Source organism: Gavialis gangeticus, unplaced genomic scaffold (genome assembly GCF_001723915.1).
Source record: "Gavialis gangeticus isolate Ggan-Ray unplaced genomic scaffold, GavGan_comp1, whole genome shotgun sequence".
NCBI lineage: Eukaryota > Metazoa > Chordata > Crocodylia > Gavialidae > Gavialis > Gavialis gangeticus.
Window position 1 is genome coordinate 34,321,579 of NW_017729004.1, and position 15,668 is coordinate 34,337,246.

General features: G+C 43.0%; 1 protein-coding gene across 2 annotated transcripts in view; it reads left to right on the forward strand.

The window, feature by feature from the left end:
* The window catches only part of ZNF438 (zinc finger protein 438), a 125,885-nt gene extending 112,968 nt beyond the window's left edge, over positions 1-12,917 (forward strand). For both annotated transcript variants that reach the window (XM_019508208.1, XM_019508207.1), the window contains 2 exons: positions 6,354-8,205; positions 12,057-12,917. In XM_019508208.1, coding sequence (XP_019363753.1) covers positions 6,354-8,205; positions 12,057-12,717 — 2,513 coding nt within the window. In that variant the 3' untranslated portion in view covers positions 12,718-12,917. The remainder of the gene's footprint in view (positions 1-6,353; positions 8,206-12,056) is intronic.
* The last annotated feature ends 2,751 nt before the right edge of the window (positions 12,918-15,668 follow it).

A 15,668-nucleotide genomic window follows, 5' to 3' on the forward strand; every position in this document is an offset into this window, starting at 1 on the left:
AGCCAGGCTCTGGCCTGGCTGTTTATAAGGGCCCGGCCCTGCCCCCTTCCGGTCACATGACCAACCTGGTTGCTCCAGCAACCCGCACCTGAGCTGCCCTGGTGATTGGCAGCTGCCCTAATCCCCACTTAGGCACGGGGCACCCAAGTGCCCCCGTGACAGCAACTAATGCTATTTAGGCTTGCTGCACAGTAAGCCTAAATAGGCCGCAGCTGCCTGGGTGCCAGAGGCACTCTTTGAAAGACAGCCCTGTGTGGCGTTCCCTGTCCACATGCACCTCAGTCCAAGCCCACTGTGAGGCTTGTTACTGGGTTGCAAGTGGCTGCCAGGGTTAGGCAGGGCCAGGGCCATGGGCTGGGAAGTGGGCAGCACAAAGGTGACCGCCAGGGCAAAGGTGGTGTCTAGCACCCAACAGTCCTCCGTGGCCTCCACTGCCCGGGCCACCATGGTGGCCTGCCATTCCTGCACAGCTAGCATCTTCTTGAGAAGGGCAACATACCTCTCCTCTAGGGCCAGGACCCTGTCCCGGAATGCACAGTCGTCATGGTCTCTCTTCCATTCGCTCGTGACATCGTCAGCATGTCAGGCTTGCTTTTCCACCACAGCGACCAGCCAGTCCAGTAGCAGGATCTGGTCTTGTGTCTACTGCTGTTGGAGGTGGTGCATGCAGAGGGCACTGGCCAAGGTTGGTGGTGTCCTTGAGGTCACATCCGTGGAGGCAGCTGGTGCTTCTTCCCTGAGAGAGGCTGTTTGTGAGGGTTTGCAACATTTCAGAGAGAGCATGTACTATGCCAAGGAGCTGTACGCTACATGGCCTCAGATTGGGGCTTGTGTGTGCATAGGTGTCCAGAGAGCATGGTAAGTTGACTGGGTGGGCCCTGCCACAGGCAGCCACCAGCTAAGCCCTCCATCCTAATTCCTGTCATGGGTAGGCAGGGCAGGTGGCCCGCCTGGTGCTTGCTACAGGCAGCCTGCCATCCTGATCCCCTACCCAGGTTGGGCCAGCTCTGGCTCCTGGCAGCAGCTGCTATGGGTGGTCCAGCCCAAATCCCCCCTTTCACCTCTGTAGGCCAGGCAGTTTGCTCCCATGGTGGCAGGCCCACACCAGTTCGGGTCGGGAGCAAGGGGGAACACAGAGCCCTTGGCTGGGACACAGAGCTAGTGATGCCCTTGCTCTCCCCACAGCAGGCCTCTCCAGAGAGGCCTCTGCTATGTGTGGTCTGTGGGCAGCCCCAGACCGGTGGTTGTGATCAGTGACACGGACCTATTGCGCCCTCAGGGCCGTGACATTTATGCAGCACTACCACACTGACCACTGATGCCCCCGTTCCCTCATAAGGCCTGCTAGGGACTCGTGTTTGTGGGCGTTGGAGTGCACGCGTTGGGCAAACTGGCTCTGCACTTTGGCATCGCCCCACAGTGCGATGAGGTCAGCTATCTCTCCCTGTGCCCAATTGGGACCCCAGGATGCTGCCTGTGGTGTCACCAAGGATGCCCTCGAGGGCTCTACCAGAGACTCCAGGCCTTGGCATATGCCTGTAGCAAAGGGGCATGGTGGGTGGGAGGCAGCCACATGGTAGCACAGGCCCTGGGGGTCACAACCAGGTTCCATGGACCTGCTGTAGCCAGCATGGAGCTGCTGCTCCACAACGTGATGTGATGGCTAGGGGCAGACAGCAGGTGGCAGAGTCCCTGGGGTCAGGCCAGGGGTTTAAAGCCCAGGCTGAGGTAGGCAAAGAGGTGTCCTAGCCATGGGGCTGGAGAAACTCTCTGCCCCATGGCTCTGGGGCAAGCCTGAGTCTGGCCTTCTGTTGGTGTGGATGTCAGAGAACCAATTTGGTCTTGGTCAGCCTCTGCATGTGCACGACTGCGCAGTACCTACTGCATGGTTAGCTTACTACCTGCAAATGCAGGTAGTAAACTAACCACTCAGTAGACTAATTACTGCACAATAACTGCCAGCATGTGTAGACGGTGACACTTTACTGCACAGTAAATTAGTCTACTGTGCAGAAAAGAGTCTTGTATAGATGCATCCACTGTGAGATAAAGCAGCCACATTAAACTGCTGTAAATCACGTGGTGTGCAGTGAGTGCTCCTCACTCTTAACTCAGTATAACTGTTCCATCCATCCTTACCCCCAGATCTAAATTCTTCATTTCCTTACAAAACAAAGCCTGTCATTCTCTTGATTCATTTTTTCTGTCATTGGTCCAGTTGTGCACTTAGGGTAAGTAGCTAGTATGAGATGGACTTCAATCTTTGTAATAAAAAGCAAAACATTTTTCTTATTTCTCTCTGCTTTTCAATTGAACTAATTGAAACTGACAAGAGTTACCAAGAAAATATGCTTTGCTTATCCTGGGACTAATGTCTTCTAGCAGTAGTAGTTCAAATATGTTTTTAACTCATTGACTTCATGCAGACAATCAATCTATTTTTTTATACTATTCATAGATAGTAGTGTCAGAAAAGACAACCTTGAGACATACTGTTTTCAGACTAAGAGTCTGCATTATTTAATAATATCCTGCTCTTAGACAGTGCTTTTCATCAGTTTGTTTTCAAAGCAATTTCAAAGTAGATCAACATTATTATTACTGTTTTACTGATGGGAAGACTGAGGCACAGAAAAGGGATTGGCTTACCCAAGGCCACCTAGCGGGCCAATTACAGAACTGGCAGTTGAACTTGGGTTTCATTTAGAATAGCTGTATTCAGTGTGCCCACACTGACATCTCAGTGAAGGCAAGAAGAACGATTCTACATGATCCATATTTATGTTAAGTTGTGTACATAGGTATACACCATATTTTCTTGAATGCAACATGCATATTTTCCCCAGAAACCAGCTGCTGGAATTATAAGTTAGGAAACAGGGTAAAAGCAGGTTTTGCTACTTAAGTGTCTGCTGAGTCGACGTGAAAGTAACTACACAAGAGAGGCTCTCAAGCTTCTGATGCTCATTTACCGTATATACTTGAGTTCAAGCTGAGGTGCCCCCCGCCACACATGGGTAGCATGGAGAAAAATAACCCTCAGCTTGGATTTGAGACCTGCCTAGGGCAGGTGGTGACTCAGCTCTAGTTTTGTCCCCAGGCTCAAGGTTGAAGCTGAGCTGCTGCCTGAAATAGCTCATTTGGCAGGGGAGGGGACATGCAGCCAGGAGGGAACTTCCAACCCCACCACATGCCCCCTGTGCCTGTATCTATGTGCACCCTTGCTCCCCCTGCTACTGACCCATCCAACACAGCTTCCCCTTCCCCTCTTATCTTTTGCTCTGGCTCTGTTCCCTCTACCCCTGGCCTAGCCAGGTGCTCCTGCTGCTTCTCCCTGGTTAGACTGAGCTGGGGCCACCACTGCTGCAGACTGCCCCAGAGGAGCAGAATAGGGTAATGGGGGTGGACATGGAGGGGAGCAGGGAATCGAGGAGGCAGGCCACAAGTGGGCCTGATCTGGCACCTGGGGTGGCCATGGCTGTCATCATTCCACCCCATGGAGGGTGGCAGGGAAAGCCTAACCCTAACACTGCCCTTCTGGCGAAGGTAATATGACCCAGCCCCATGGAAGAAGGGAGTGTGGCCTAGACCCACAGAGGGGAGAGGGCAGGGACATGCCTGGCCCCTATCCAGATGTGGGTGGGAAGAGGTGTGGCCTTTTCTGACATGGGGAGGGGGGTGCAGCCTAGCTCTTTCATGTGGCATGTGGCTTGGAGTTTGGCAATTTGGCAGGGGGGAGGATGGTCATATAAATGGCTGCCACTTCCCATGTGAAGACCCATGGGCCAGGTGCAATAGCTCTACGGGCTGCATTTGGCCTTTAGGCTAGAGGTTGAGCACCTCTATTTTATGCCAATTGTTGAATGGGATTTTGAGCAAATAAAAATAATGAGACCTAAGGAGCTGGGAAGGAAAGTGAGGGAAAGGAGAGTGGAAGCCACTGCATTTGGAACGTGATAAGCAGGGATCCTAGTTTTCTTTGATTAAAAAAAACCAAAATGATCTGACAAAAATGTAAGAATCCATGTTTTTCCATGCTGAGCCTCCACAATGCTGATTGGCTGAGGGAGGGGTCCTAGCAGTGGCCCCATCCCTTGCCACTGATTGCCTGAGAGTGCTGCTGTTTATGCAACCCCACCCCTTGCTGCTGATTGGCAGAGAGGGATGAGGCCTCATCATGGGCAACCTTCCCGGCCAATCAGCGGAGGAGGGGAAGCCATCATCTTGGCTGCTTCCTGGTTTGCTGGGGGTTTCTATGCCTCTGGCAGGCTGCTGCAGCAACCATGAGAACCGCTGGCTCCCACATTTTTCATTAATTTTTTTTTTTCTGGTGATTCTAACAATTCGCTGTAAAAACACAAAATCCATATTTTTTCATGGCAAACATTCTCAATTCTTGGGAAGGATGACATCGTGACTTCACAGCTTCATAGCACCTCTTCCCGTTTTTACCCAGAAACCTTGAAAGGGTACTATCTAGTAAGGATAATCTATGATAAAAGCAGTCTCTAGTCCATAAAGGAAAATATAATTCCCTTAAAATTTACTGCGTTGAAGTAATACAGTCACTTTGACCTATGTTATTAGCTTTCAAGTTCAGTATCCAGTCTACAGCTCAGAATTATGTGCCTTGGCTGATTACATTAATCCACATACTCATGTATGTATGTAACTTGTAATACAAACTGTAAGGTGTTCAACATATGTGAAGAACATCCAACATAAATATCAAGTTGTTGGAGCTAGTGGTACTGGAAGAAACTTAAAATTGGTCTATATTTATCTTCAATATTTTGTACGTACATTTTTAACATAGAGTTCTTAGTGTATATAATAAAGAACAGAAACTACCGTAGTAAACAGATTCAGGGTAATTCCTTTTTTGGGGTGTACTCTGTAACCTTCCACATTTTTTTAATTGTTTATGTTTTCTGTTTGACTTAATGCCTCTGGTAATCTTGAATTTCCCCCAACATATTTTCTTCTGTTCCCGGCATTTCTTCAATATTGGGATCATTGCTGAAGGTTTTGTTTTTTTTCACTCTCCCTCATTCCTAGAAAATGAGGGGGAGATCCTGCCGTAGTTTCAGCAATTGCCAACTTGAGGTATAAGAAACAGGAAGTGATTGTGATGCAGTAAAATGCATATTAAATATCCTTTCATAAACTGCGCCAAAGGTAGGCTCTCTGCGAACCCATATATTTTAACATATGTTTTAACCTTTTGGATTTTTTTGTCATTCATTTTTATCAGCATGTTTTTCATTGTGTCTCTGTCAAAGCTTTAAAAATGCTTTAATTATAAGAGCATGTAGAAACTTCATGAAATTCTGAGAAAAGCTTTTAAAAAAGCCCTGAGTCCTGCAAGGGAATAGAACTATAGGAGTAGTTTTCTGGTGAATCTTTACACTGTGCAGCCAAGCTGCATATCATCTGAGAAAGTAGAAATGAATGCAGTTGTGTTTTTTGTGATAGTACATTTTATTCCAAGTCCCTTGTGATTCTCTTGCATGTTAGCATATTATATAGTGGTAATTTTTTAAAAACATTTCATCAGTTGAGCTTCTTCCATGTCCAGAAAACCCCATGCTACTGAAGAACTGCAAGACTGCATTACTTGTTCAGAAAAGTATGCTTAATATGGGTGTGTATATACCAGAAAAAAAGTACTCTTATTCTAAATGCACTGCTCTGAGAGAGATTCATGACAAAATAGTAAGAATGCCCAAGCCTTGTCTTCTACTACCACTTGCACTATTACTAATATCTTTTAGGGAGTTAATTCAGCCTCTGAATTAGAACTTCCTAGGGACCTAGACCTTAAATTCTGGAGGCTGCAAGTGAGAGAAGAACAGTGGGAAAAACCCTGGTCATATTCCATTCACTGTCCCTTTTAGCATCCATTCTCTGTCACTGTGACACAGGATATTGAGCAAGATGGATGTATGGTCTGACCCAGGAAATAGCAATTCTTATGTTCTTATGTGCAGTTGCACTACTGGTGGCATAATGGAACAATCTTTCTAATGCAGAAAAATGATGTAAATGTATGAGGCTGTATGACTTGGATAGAAAGAATTTGCTTTAAGGGCTAGATTAGATGAAGATAACTAATATTTTTATTTGTATGAGCTAAATATTAACCAAGTGTATTATTTCTTAAGGTTAGTAGATTTTCAGTTTATCCTTTAAAGCCTGTAATTCCAACTCCATGCTTCAGTTAGTGGTTGTTTAAATATCTTTCATATATGTAATAAGTTTGCACATAAACTTTTAAACAAGTTCTTTTTTGATAAACTAATTTTATGAAGGCATTGTCATACATATTTGCATATTTTATTTCATTGCTGCAGATAAATCCTCTTCAGGGACAATACAAAGTGGAAAAGGTTTTCAGAATAAAAGCCACTTTAGGACCATCGCACCAAAAATGGTACCAAAAGTTGTAACATCAGGAATGGTTTCTTGTCTTCAGCCTTCTCTGCCTGAGCATAGTACTCCTGTTAGAGCTGCAAGCTCTAAACCACTTATAGTGCCAACACAAAATTATGCTCTGATGCAAGTTACTGGTCATGAAGGAACTTTTTCTCTTGTGGCCTTGCCACAGGTTACTCCTGCACTAACCCAACAAATCCATCAGTCAAACATGTCCCCTCCTGAAAACCTCAAACTACCTATTCCTAGGTATCAGTCTGTAAGAAGCAAATTGCTGATTGACAAAAAACCAACTCAAACCACTGCTTCAGGTACACATAACAAGATTCTTGTCAAGACACAGACTTCATCACAGATGCCACCAGTGACTACCTCTACTGAAGACCATTCTGAAACTCATTCTATGACTCGTGCATCTGAACAAATGATATTACTGGATCAGGGGTCAACTGAAGTTACAGTTGCTACTTTGCTAAATGAAAGCAACAATGTCAAATCTGAACCTCTTTTATTGAGCAAAACGGACACTGCTAGAGCTGTGTCAGAACCATCTGCAGCTAAGCAACCTTTATCCAAGCCAGTGGGTATAAGTGATCCACTGAAACTAAACTTGCACTCTATGGAAACAGCAGATGAAACCACAAAAGGCTCAATTGTTGTATGTGAGAAAGTTAAAGAAAAAACAGCGAATTCTGCAAACTCTGTCACTGTGCTGTCACCAGCTGTTTTGGGCAACCCTGTGCAATTGACTCCCTCAGCACCAAAAGGAAAACTACCTATTTTGCCTTATTCAAGAATGAAAAAAACAATATTTTATAAATCTAAATCAAATTCTAACATTGCAAATGCTGCTGCTCCTGTGCAACCATCTGATTGTGAAAAGATGCCATCTTTGGTGAAAACCTTAAATGTTTCTGGTAAACTGTTACCTATATCTTTTGCACAAGTCTCCAAACAACCAACGTGTGAAAATGCTTTCTGTCCAGCAAGTAAAGTAGATGTTGATAATCCAAAGAAATTGGATGCTGCAGCCTTGAAGAGAAGAGGGAGAAAACAAAGAATCCCAGATGATATATTGGCCTTTCAGACCAAAAGAAAGAAGCGCATTGTTAATAAGTTTAGAGAAGGTAAAGAGAAAATAAAAGTTGATCCTCAGGAACCAAAAAACAGAAAGGGAGATGAAGTAAAAAAATACCGTAGTATTAGGCCAAAACCTGTCGTTGTTATGCAGGCTTTAGCTCCACTAACATCTGCATCCATAAAGGGGTCCAAATCTCCTGACCAGGTAAAACAAGACGCTTATTTAAATAATTCACTTCCCAGTAAATATTTAAGTTATAAACAGAGTGAAGAAGTTTCTGCTAAACCAAGGGATTTGTGTAGGAATGTATTTTCTACTGTACCTAAGATGTGGCATAAGTGCCATGTCTGCAACCACAACTTCCAGTTTAAACACCATCTTCAGGACCATATGAACACACACACAAACAGGCGACCTTACAGTTGTCGAATTTGCCGTAAAGCATATATTCATTCAGGAAGTCTAAGCACACACATGAAGCTTCATCACAGTGAAGGTCGACTCAAGAAACTGGTGTGCTGTGAATTCTGTTCTAAAGTATTTGGACATGCAAAAGTATATTTTGGCCATTTGAGGGAAGTGCACCGGGTTGTTATCAGCACCGAGCTCTCCACTAGTGAACAACAGTTGCAAGATGCTTTAAAGATCAGAGACATAAATATAAAAGGGGCAGATGAATCAATAGAGAGGTGAGTGCCTCTGCAAGTTAAATGCCAATAAGAGAATGATTTCAGGAGTTTACTGCTTTCTTCTTTATTGCTGTAAAAATTCTCAGTTATGATTAACTTTTCCTCCAGAACAAGACTCATAGCTGTTTGCAAATCCTTTTGGATCTCTTCTTTCTGTCCCTTCCTTCCTATAGTCTATAAGGATTTTTAAGTCTCAAATTATCATTGATAGATGAGTAACTAGCCTAGTCTTGAATATTTCCCTTTAAAGTAATACTGCAGCTGCCAGTGAAACTGCTTTTTGTTATCTATATACAAAAACAAATGATTTTGATATTTAGTATATTTTTAGCCTTGTTTTCCTCTGCAGTCTGTCAGGTTGTATTTTTCCCAATGATGGTACTCAGTGAAGGTTATACTTCAGCAAAGCAAGTAGTGTAGCAGTGCGTTCACTTTACAAATCCCTTCACTATGTTAAAGACCATTGCCCTGGTTGCTTCTCTGAGGTACTGCTGCCTTGTCTACATTTGTGCATTGATTCCTGCTTCTGCCAGCAATTGTATTAACCAAAAAAAAGTTAATATTTACCTTGCCATAGTAGAACGGAAATGCTCCTATTCCTGCTATATAGTCTTGCATTAAACTCCCTTGACATATGATAAATACTGCCTTTCTGGTTTGCACCAGACTGACTTTGTTTTATTGAAATATGCTGTATTTGTTCATTTAGAACACACCCCCAAATAAAACACCCATCTTGATTTTGAAAGGCAGAATGTAGATTTTTTTTTTCCAGAGTCCTGGCTGACTGTGTGACATAGAATAAGTCCTCCTGGAAACACAGAGAGTGAGTCCACACATGCAAGCATGTGTGCTTGCAGCAGCTCAAATAGAAGCGGTGCAAATTTAAGCCACGGCTTTTTGTCCCGGTGCATGTGCACACTTCGTTGTGGAGCAAACTGTGCCACTTGGGGCAAAATAACCCTGCCTGGCTCCTCCCAGATCTGCAGCCCGGGGCCAGCACCTGTGTTGGGCCCAGCAGTATAAAAACCTGCCCTGGCTTGAGCTCAGGGCTACTTGCTCTCAGGAGCTTCTGAGGCCCAGCCACTTGGTATCTGGGGACACTAGCCCCTTGTGTCACCTATACTGCTGAAGCAGCATCCCAAATTCACTTTTTAAAATACCCCAAAATCCACATTCTTCTACAGTTAGAATAAACGAGAGAGAGAGAGGGGGATTGACTTGATGGGCAATGTTTTATTCCTATATTTACGATGTTTAAGAAATTTGGAAGCCTACCAGTGTCTCTAGCATCATAATAAAATAAATCCTAAGTATCTATATGTTTTAATGTTTACTTTTCGTTTCCTTATCAGATGGCGGGTGTGTGGTGTGGGGTGTGGGGATATGGAGTTTGCAGGAGAGGGTGTGGGGATGTGGGGGGGTGAGTCAGTGTGAGGGTAGGTGTGGGGGACTGTGGGTGTGGGAGCTGCTTAGAAAGGGTGGGTCTCCTGCATAAATGCCACGTGCCCCTGGTGGCTGGCGGGAGCATGGCAGTAGTGGGGGGAGGGGTGGCGAGTGCCCATGGACACCGCCGGCAGTGACAGTGGTGGCTAGCAGTGATTGCTGACTGTCCGCAGATGCCACTGGTGGTGTGGGGGGGAGGGGTGGCAAGCAGCAGTCGCCCAAAGAAACTTTTTCTGAGAGGGTACACTGCCATGCGCTGGGGGTGCACATTGCACAATGCTCCCCTGCCCCTGACATGGCAGAGCCCCCCCTCACAGCACATTGACACACCACAGGGTCCCAGGCCCCTCCAGAGGCTACAGCTCCCCCCCAGCCCCCATGCTGGTCTTTAGCCCCCTGCTCATTGCCCTGCTCTTCTCCAGCCCCTGGAGGCTGGAGAACGAGCAGAAGAACAAGCAGGAGACTGGACAGAATAGGAGAACGAACAGGAGGCTCTTTTCCCCCAGCTCCCCATTTGTTCCCCTGCTCCCCATTCATTCCTCCCAGCTCCCCGTTCATTCCCCTTATCCTGTTTTTTCCCCCACTCTCCGTTCATTCCCCCAGCTCCCCGCTTGCTCTCCCAGCTCCCCCACACTCACCGGCAGTAGCAGAGAACAAGCAAGGGACTGGAGAGAGCAGGGTAAGTCTCCAGCTTATCTCCAGGGGCTTGTTTCCAGCCTCCTGCTCTCTCCACCCCCTGCTTCTTCTCCTGCTTGGCTGCCTGCTCCCCTGTCTCCACTTTTGCCCCAGCATATGGCAGTTTGGTGTGCTTTGCACCACCTCTTTTGGGTTTGTTTTTTTAATTATTGTCACTGAGAAATCCCGGTAGCAAATATTGTCCCAGCACTGCAAATTAGCAGTGCAGGTTACAGTTTAACATGCAACATATGTGGTTTGTGGTGACACAGAGGTTTGTGGCGCCACAAAGCACATGTGACTGCACTTTTGGATCCGGCCTATGTTTCCAGGAGGGCTTATTCTGTCATACAAAAGCCCCAGACCCTTGCAGAGGGTGATAGCAAGGCCATTGCTTTTTTCCTGTAAGTTCTTTATATAAATACATTTTTTTTTCACATCACAAGCCTCATCAAGATTTTATCAGCAGCTCACTTGTTGCTTCAGATACAAGCTGCAGTGCTCAGCCAATGACTGTGGCTGTGAGAGGTTTAAAACAGGATTCTGCCTCTTCAGTTTGCTGAGCAGCTGCAAACAGCAGCCATCTTGGCAGCTGCATGGCGTACACAGTGCCAAGAAGTGCTCCTTTTCCAGCAAGGCAAAGCACTTCTGTTTAAAACACACACCCCAGTTTTGTGGGGGTGATTTTAGAAAAAAGCTGCGTGTTGCTTGTGAGAAAATATGGTACTTAATTAGGTTCAGTATGTTTCTCCTGTGCCTTAATTCTGTGCTAAATTTTAATTTCATCCCACTGTGCTTTCTGTTACTCTGCGTTTTGTACTCTCTATTCCATCCTCTGAGACATTAATTAAAAAATTAATAGTACTGGACTCAACTAAGCATTGCAGCACCTCTTTCAACCTTGCTATCCATCTTATGATGAATCATTTATAATTAATTTATTTGTTGGGTAATTTAGCTTGTTTCATATCACTATATACTAGTCCTTTCTAATTCATAACTCTTTCTCTCAAAAGAGCTCCATGAAGCTCTTTGAATAAATGCCTTATTAAAGTTAGAGATGTCACATTTAGTTCATATTTCCTTTATGGTGTTTGCTTGTTATCCTATTATAAAAAGAAATCAAAGCAACAATATTGGGTAGTAAATCGTATATTTAAAATAGTTTTACCTGTACAACTGTCACAGACTGTTTGAAGTTTTTCGTGTTTGAAGTTCCATTTTACTTTTTATTATTCCTAGTGGTGATTGTGGGGTTGTTTTTATAATTGGAATTTCTCCCAAGTCAATTCCTTTTAGTACTCGGCTGCTAATTATTGTCACTTCCATGTTACTAGTACAGTGGTGCAATATTTGGGTTGAAATCACTGCATGGGAGGATGTTTTGTTTTTAACATTTCAGTGAAAGATTTCTATTTGTTTTAGGACTGGCAAAGCTTAGTTTTATAAAACTTAACTTTGGAAACAAATTTTAACTTGACAATGCCAATTTAGATAAAATTTGCTTTCAGCTAGCTTATTGCTTTAGCTATCTTTGCCTAGCATTTTACTACTTTACTTTTTCTCAGTGCTTGTACATTGTCTGTTTCATTAACTACTGCAATAATGCATGGTTATAACAGTATGATATTTCATAAAAGTTCTTGCTACTTAGAGATTAGGGTAATTTTCATTTTTGTTCTGCACATAGCTAGTATTGAGGTAGTTTGCATATCCTTTTTCTGTTTTAGGGAAAATAAATGCAATTTTGAAGATCTGTTTCATAGTCAAGGAGATGTTAAAGTACAGATCAAATGTGGCCGATGCCAGTTTACTGCACTGTCCTTTGCTGAAATGAAGTTTCATTTGCTGTGTGCTCATGGAGAGGAGATCCAAGGAAGAATAAAGGATGGAATTCTACAAGGAGGCATGGGACCACAGGAGGAACTGATCAAACATGCAGCTCATTTCTGGAAGAAGCACAATGAGCACCGAAATCTGGTGAAACGTGCCCCTTATGAGGAGTTCTATACTTTTCCAAAATTGAGAAGGCAAATCTGTCTTCATCATGAAAATAATGGTGATATACTAACTAAAAATGAGGTGATTCAGTTAGGGAACAATGAACCAGCAAAGGAGTTGCAAAATATTGGCTCTGCTCCACAAACTAAAAAAAATCAAATTTGGTCTAAAGCAGGATATAACTGCATTTTATGCAAGCAGGTATTTGGAAGAAAAGAGGACCTTTGTGGTCATTGGCAGAGTTGCCATAATTGTGAAGACCCTTCTGTTCTTTGGACTATTTTTAATTCATTCTTTAAACAGGGGGTTAGTGAACTTTCTAATACCGAAAGACGAAGCAATGACAACATTCAGCTAGAAAAGTATTCACCTCCAAAGTTTACTGAATGATTTGTGTCTCATTCACAGTATCCCAAAAACTGACTCAGAAAAGTTTCGCTTTTTTTTCAGTTAACAGTAGGACTGTTTGTACATACAGTTTAGATCTGTTTTGCTAAATAGAAAACTGTATTTGTATTGTCAAACTTTCCAGACACACACACACACACACAAACCTTTTTTATACCAGTGCACTAAGGGTGTTTATAGACATGCTCTGGGAGGTGGGACTGGTTTGGGGGGGGCGCTTTAATTAGCAAGCCACACTAATTAAAAGTGCCTGAGTGTCATGTGTATCAGCATCTCCACACTGAAAAATAATGGCAGCAGGACACTTTGAACTAAAGCATGTTCGACAAGCTTTAGTTCAAAACACCCCGCTGCCATTTTTCAGTGCGGGTACGCTGCATGTTAAATTCAGCGTGTTAATTTCCATGGTCCAGCAGACTCAATTAATCGAGTCTGCTCCAACATGCTGGATATACAGCATGTGGGTGCAGCCTCCCTGGATGTCTGTAAGTGCCTGAGATGTTCGTGCATTCAGAACTTCAAGCAGAAACAAGGAAGCAAAATGCTAGAAGTTGAAATTGTGAAGAAAAAAAGAGATACACCAAACTTATATTAGGCTATACACAGATATGAATCAGTGTGCTGAAGCAATGGCATGCAAATGCTGTTCTTGGGTGGAATGACAAAACCAGATCAAAAATGTAATTTCAGTCCCAATATAGTGCTTCCAGAATTATGGTGTGTGTATGCATGCAGGTATACATACTCTTCTCTGCATATGTGCATGCTAGGACAGCTCATTTATTAGGGGCTTTACATCCCATAATGTAAATTTCATATACAAAGGGCTTTTAAGTCTTGTTTTCTTCATTTTAACTTCATGAAAGTTCATTGCCTGCATGTCTCACAAGTGTTATATTTTATCTTGATAAATAGCAGGTCTGGTTTTTTACCCTGATAAAGTGTCATGTATTTTTTTGCAGCTAGCTTGTTTAGGGATGAAGGAAAACATACTTGTCACCTGTGAAGCAGAGAAGTTAAATGGAACCCTCAGAGCTTGACTGACTCCATCATAAAAAACAATGTGTTAAAAATAGCAACCTGGTTTGGTTACATTTAGACAGATGGACTCCTGAGACTGCATAATATTAACAAGGAACTTGAAGCAGGTCCTTGGACCTTCCATGAAAGGAACCACCACTAGTGCTAGCACAGCTCTTTGTGTCTCTCTTGTGTACATGTGTGCTTGACAAGTTCAATGGAAATCTTTCCCAGGCTTTTAAATGGATGTTACTGTATAATTCAGGCTTTCCTACCTCCACCAGTGTATGTGGGTGCCATGATCCAGTAAACCACATAAATAATGGTTATAGCACCAGGGTTAGCAGCCCTCACATGCACATCCCTTTTTACAGTGGAGCAGAAGTATTATGAAAACTACAGGGACTCAATTTTATAATGCTGCATACGGCAGTAGATAGATGGTACACTAAGTTGCATTACCATAGAGCAGGCTGGGTGAATCGCTTTTTCAGCAAATCTCCAGTCGAGAGTTTGATCCATCTATTCAAACACAGGAATTTTAAGGATATATGGTTGCTTTATTACACTTATAATGGTGGGGTGTGGTTGTACACAGGGAAAATAGAAAGCCACAAGCAAGGGCTATTTAGAAATCCAGGTTCTCATGGATTTCTGCAGAATTCTTCAGAACGTAGCATTCTTAAAGAAAAATATGACCTCTGATTGCAAAGATCAACCTTCACATTGCTGTTTCTTTGATTTCTTCTGCACTCACAATCAAGCTTGTATAAAAACCATTTAAACTGCTGCAAGCAAATGAAATGCTGGAGCTCTATTGTAACCAAATGTTTGGCCAGCCAGTGTTACCACAGTCTAAAATGTATTCTTGACTGAAACACTGTCTATCCTGACACTTCTTTGGAGCACTAATAACAGTGACTTAGAGAAACGTTGTCTAATAGTGCCCAGAACAGGTGAGCAGGGCACTGTTAGAAGACAGAATGATAAAAATGCTGGTGCCCTTTTTTACATCAGTGCTCCTTTTGTTTCTGCTTCTGGCCAAAGTCCATCTGTTCAGTGATGGAAGAGTCATCCCTAAAAATCTGCACTAGATGTGAACTATTTTGCTAAGTCTACAAAGTCTGAGGTTTTACCATGGTTGTGACTGCCTAAGCAGATGTGGACTAAAAATGTAAGATGCTAAAAATAGGACCCTAGAAGCTATTGCATGATTTCTCTATGTTATTTCTAACATCATAACATTAATTTGATAACTTTTAAGTAGACAAGGTTCTTTGGGTACCTTTTATGAGACCAATTAAAAAGTTGAAAAAAATTGTTCTTTGTAAACTTTTGGGCAGAAACACCCTTCTTTAAGCATCAGGAGAGTTTCAATACCTAAAGGAGGGTGTTTGTGTCCAAAAGCTTGCAAAGAACAATTTTTCCAACTTTTTAGTTGGTCTAATAAAAGATAAAAGATCAACCCAAAGATTGGTCTCCTTGTGTCCTTAGACTAACACCGCTACAACCAACAACTCTACTAACTTTTAAGTGACATTCCTTATTTTAAATGGAGTCTAGTGTTAAAGTATGAGACTGGGAACAACTAAAATAGAAAACAAAAAGAAAAACTCTCACAAATACTACACGGGTGTTTGGTGTGGGAGAAAATCCCTGTAACTTTTGATGGCTTTTCTCCTTATTTCTGTTGATGTAAATACAAAATCTTAGTTGTTTCATTAACTTTAGCAAAAGGAAAACTAAACTACCTCTGAAATATATATTTTGCTCTGGCCTATGCTTGTACATCTCTAGTGGCCAGAGATAGAAAAACAATGTTCATATTCTCAGACACTGACACAAAATGTGCTGCCATTGATCCTCACTGAGTAGATGAAGGAAAATGTACTGAATATTAGAAAGGAATAGCT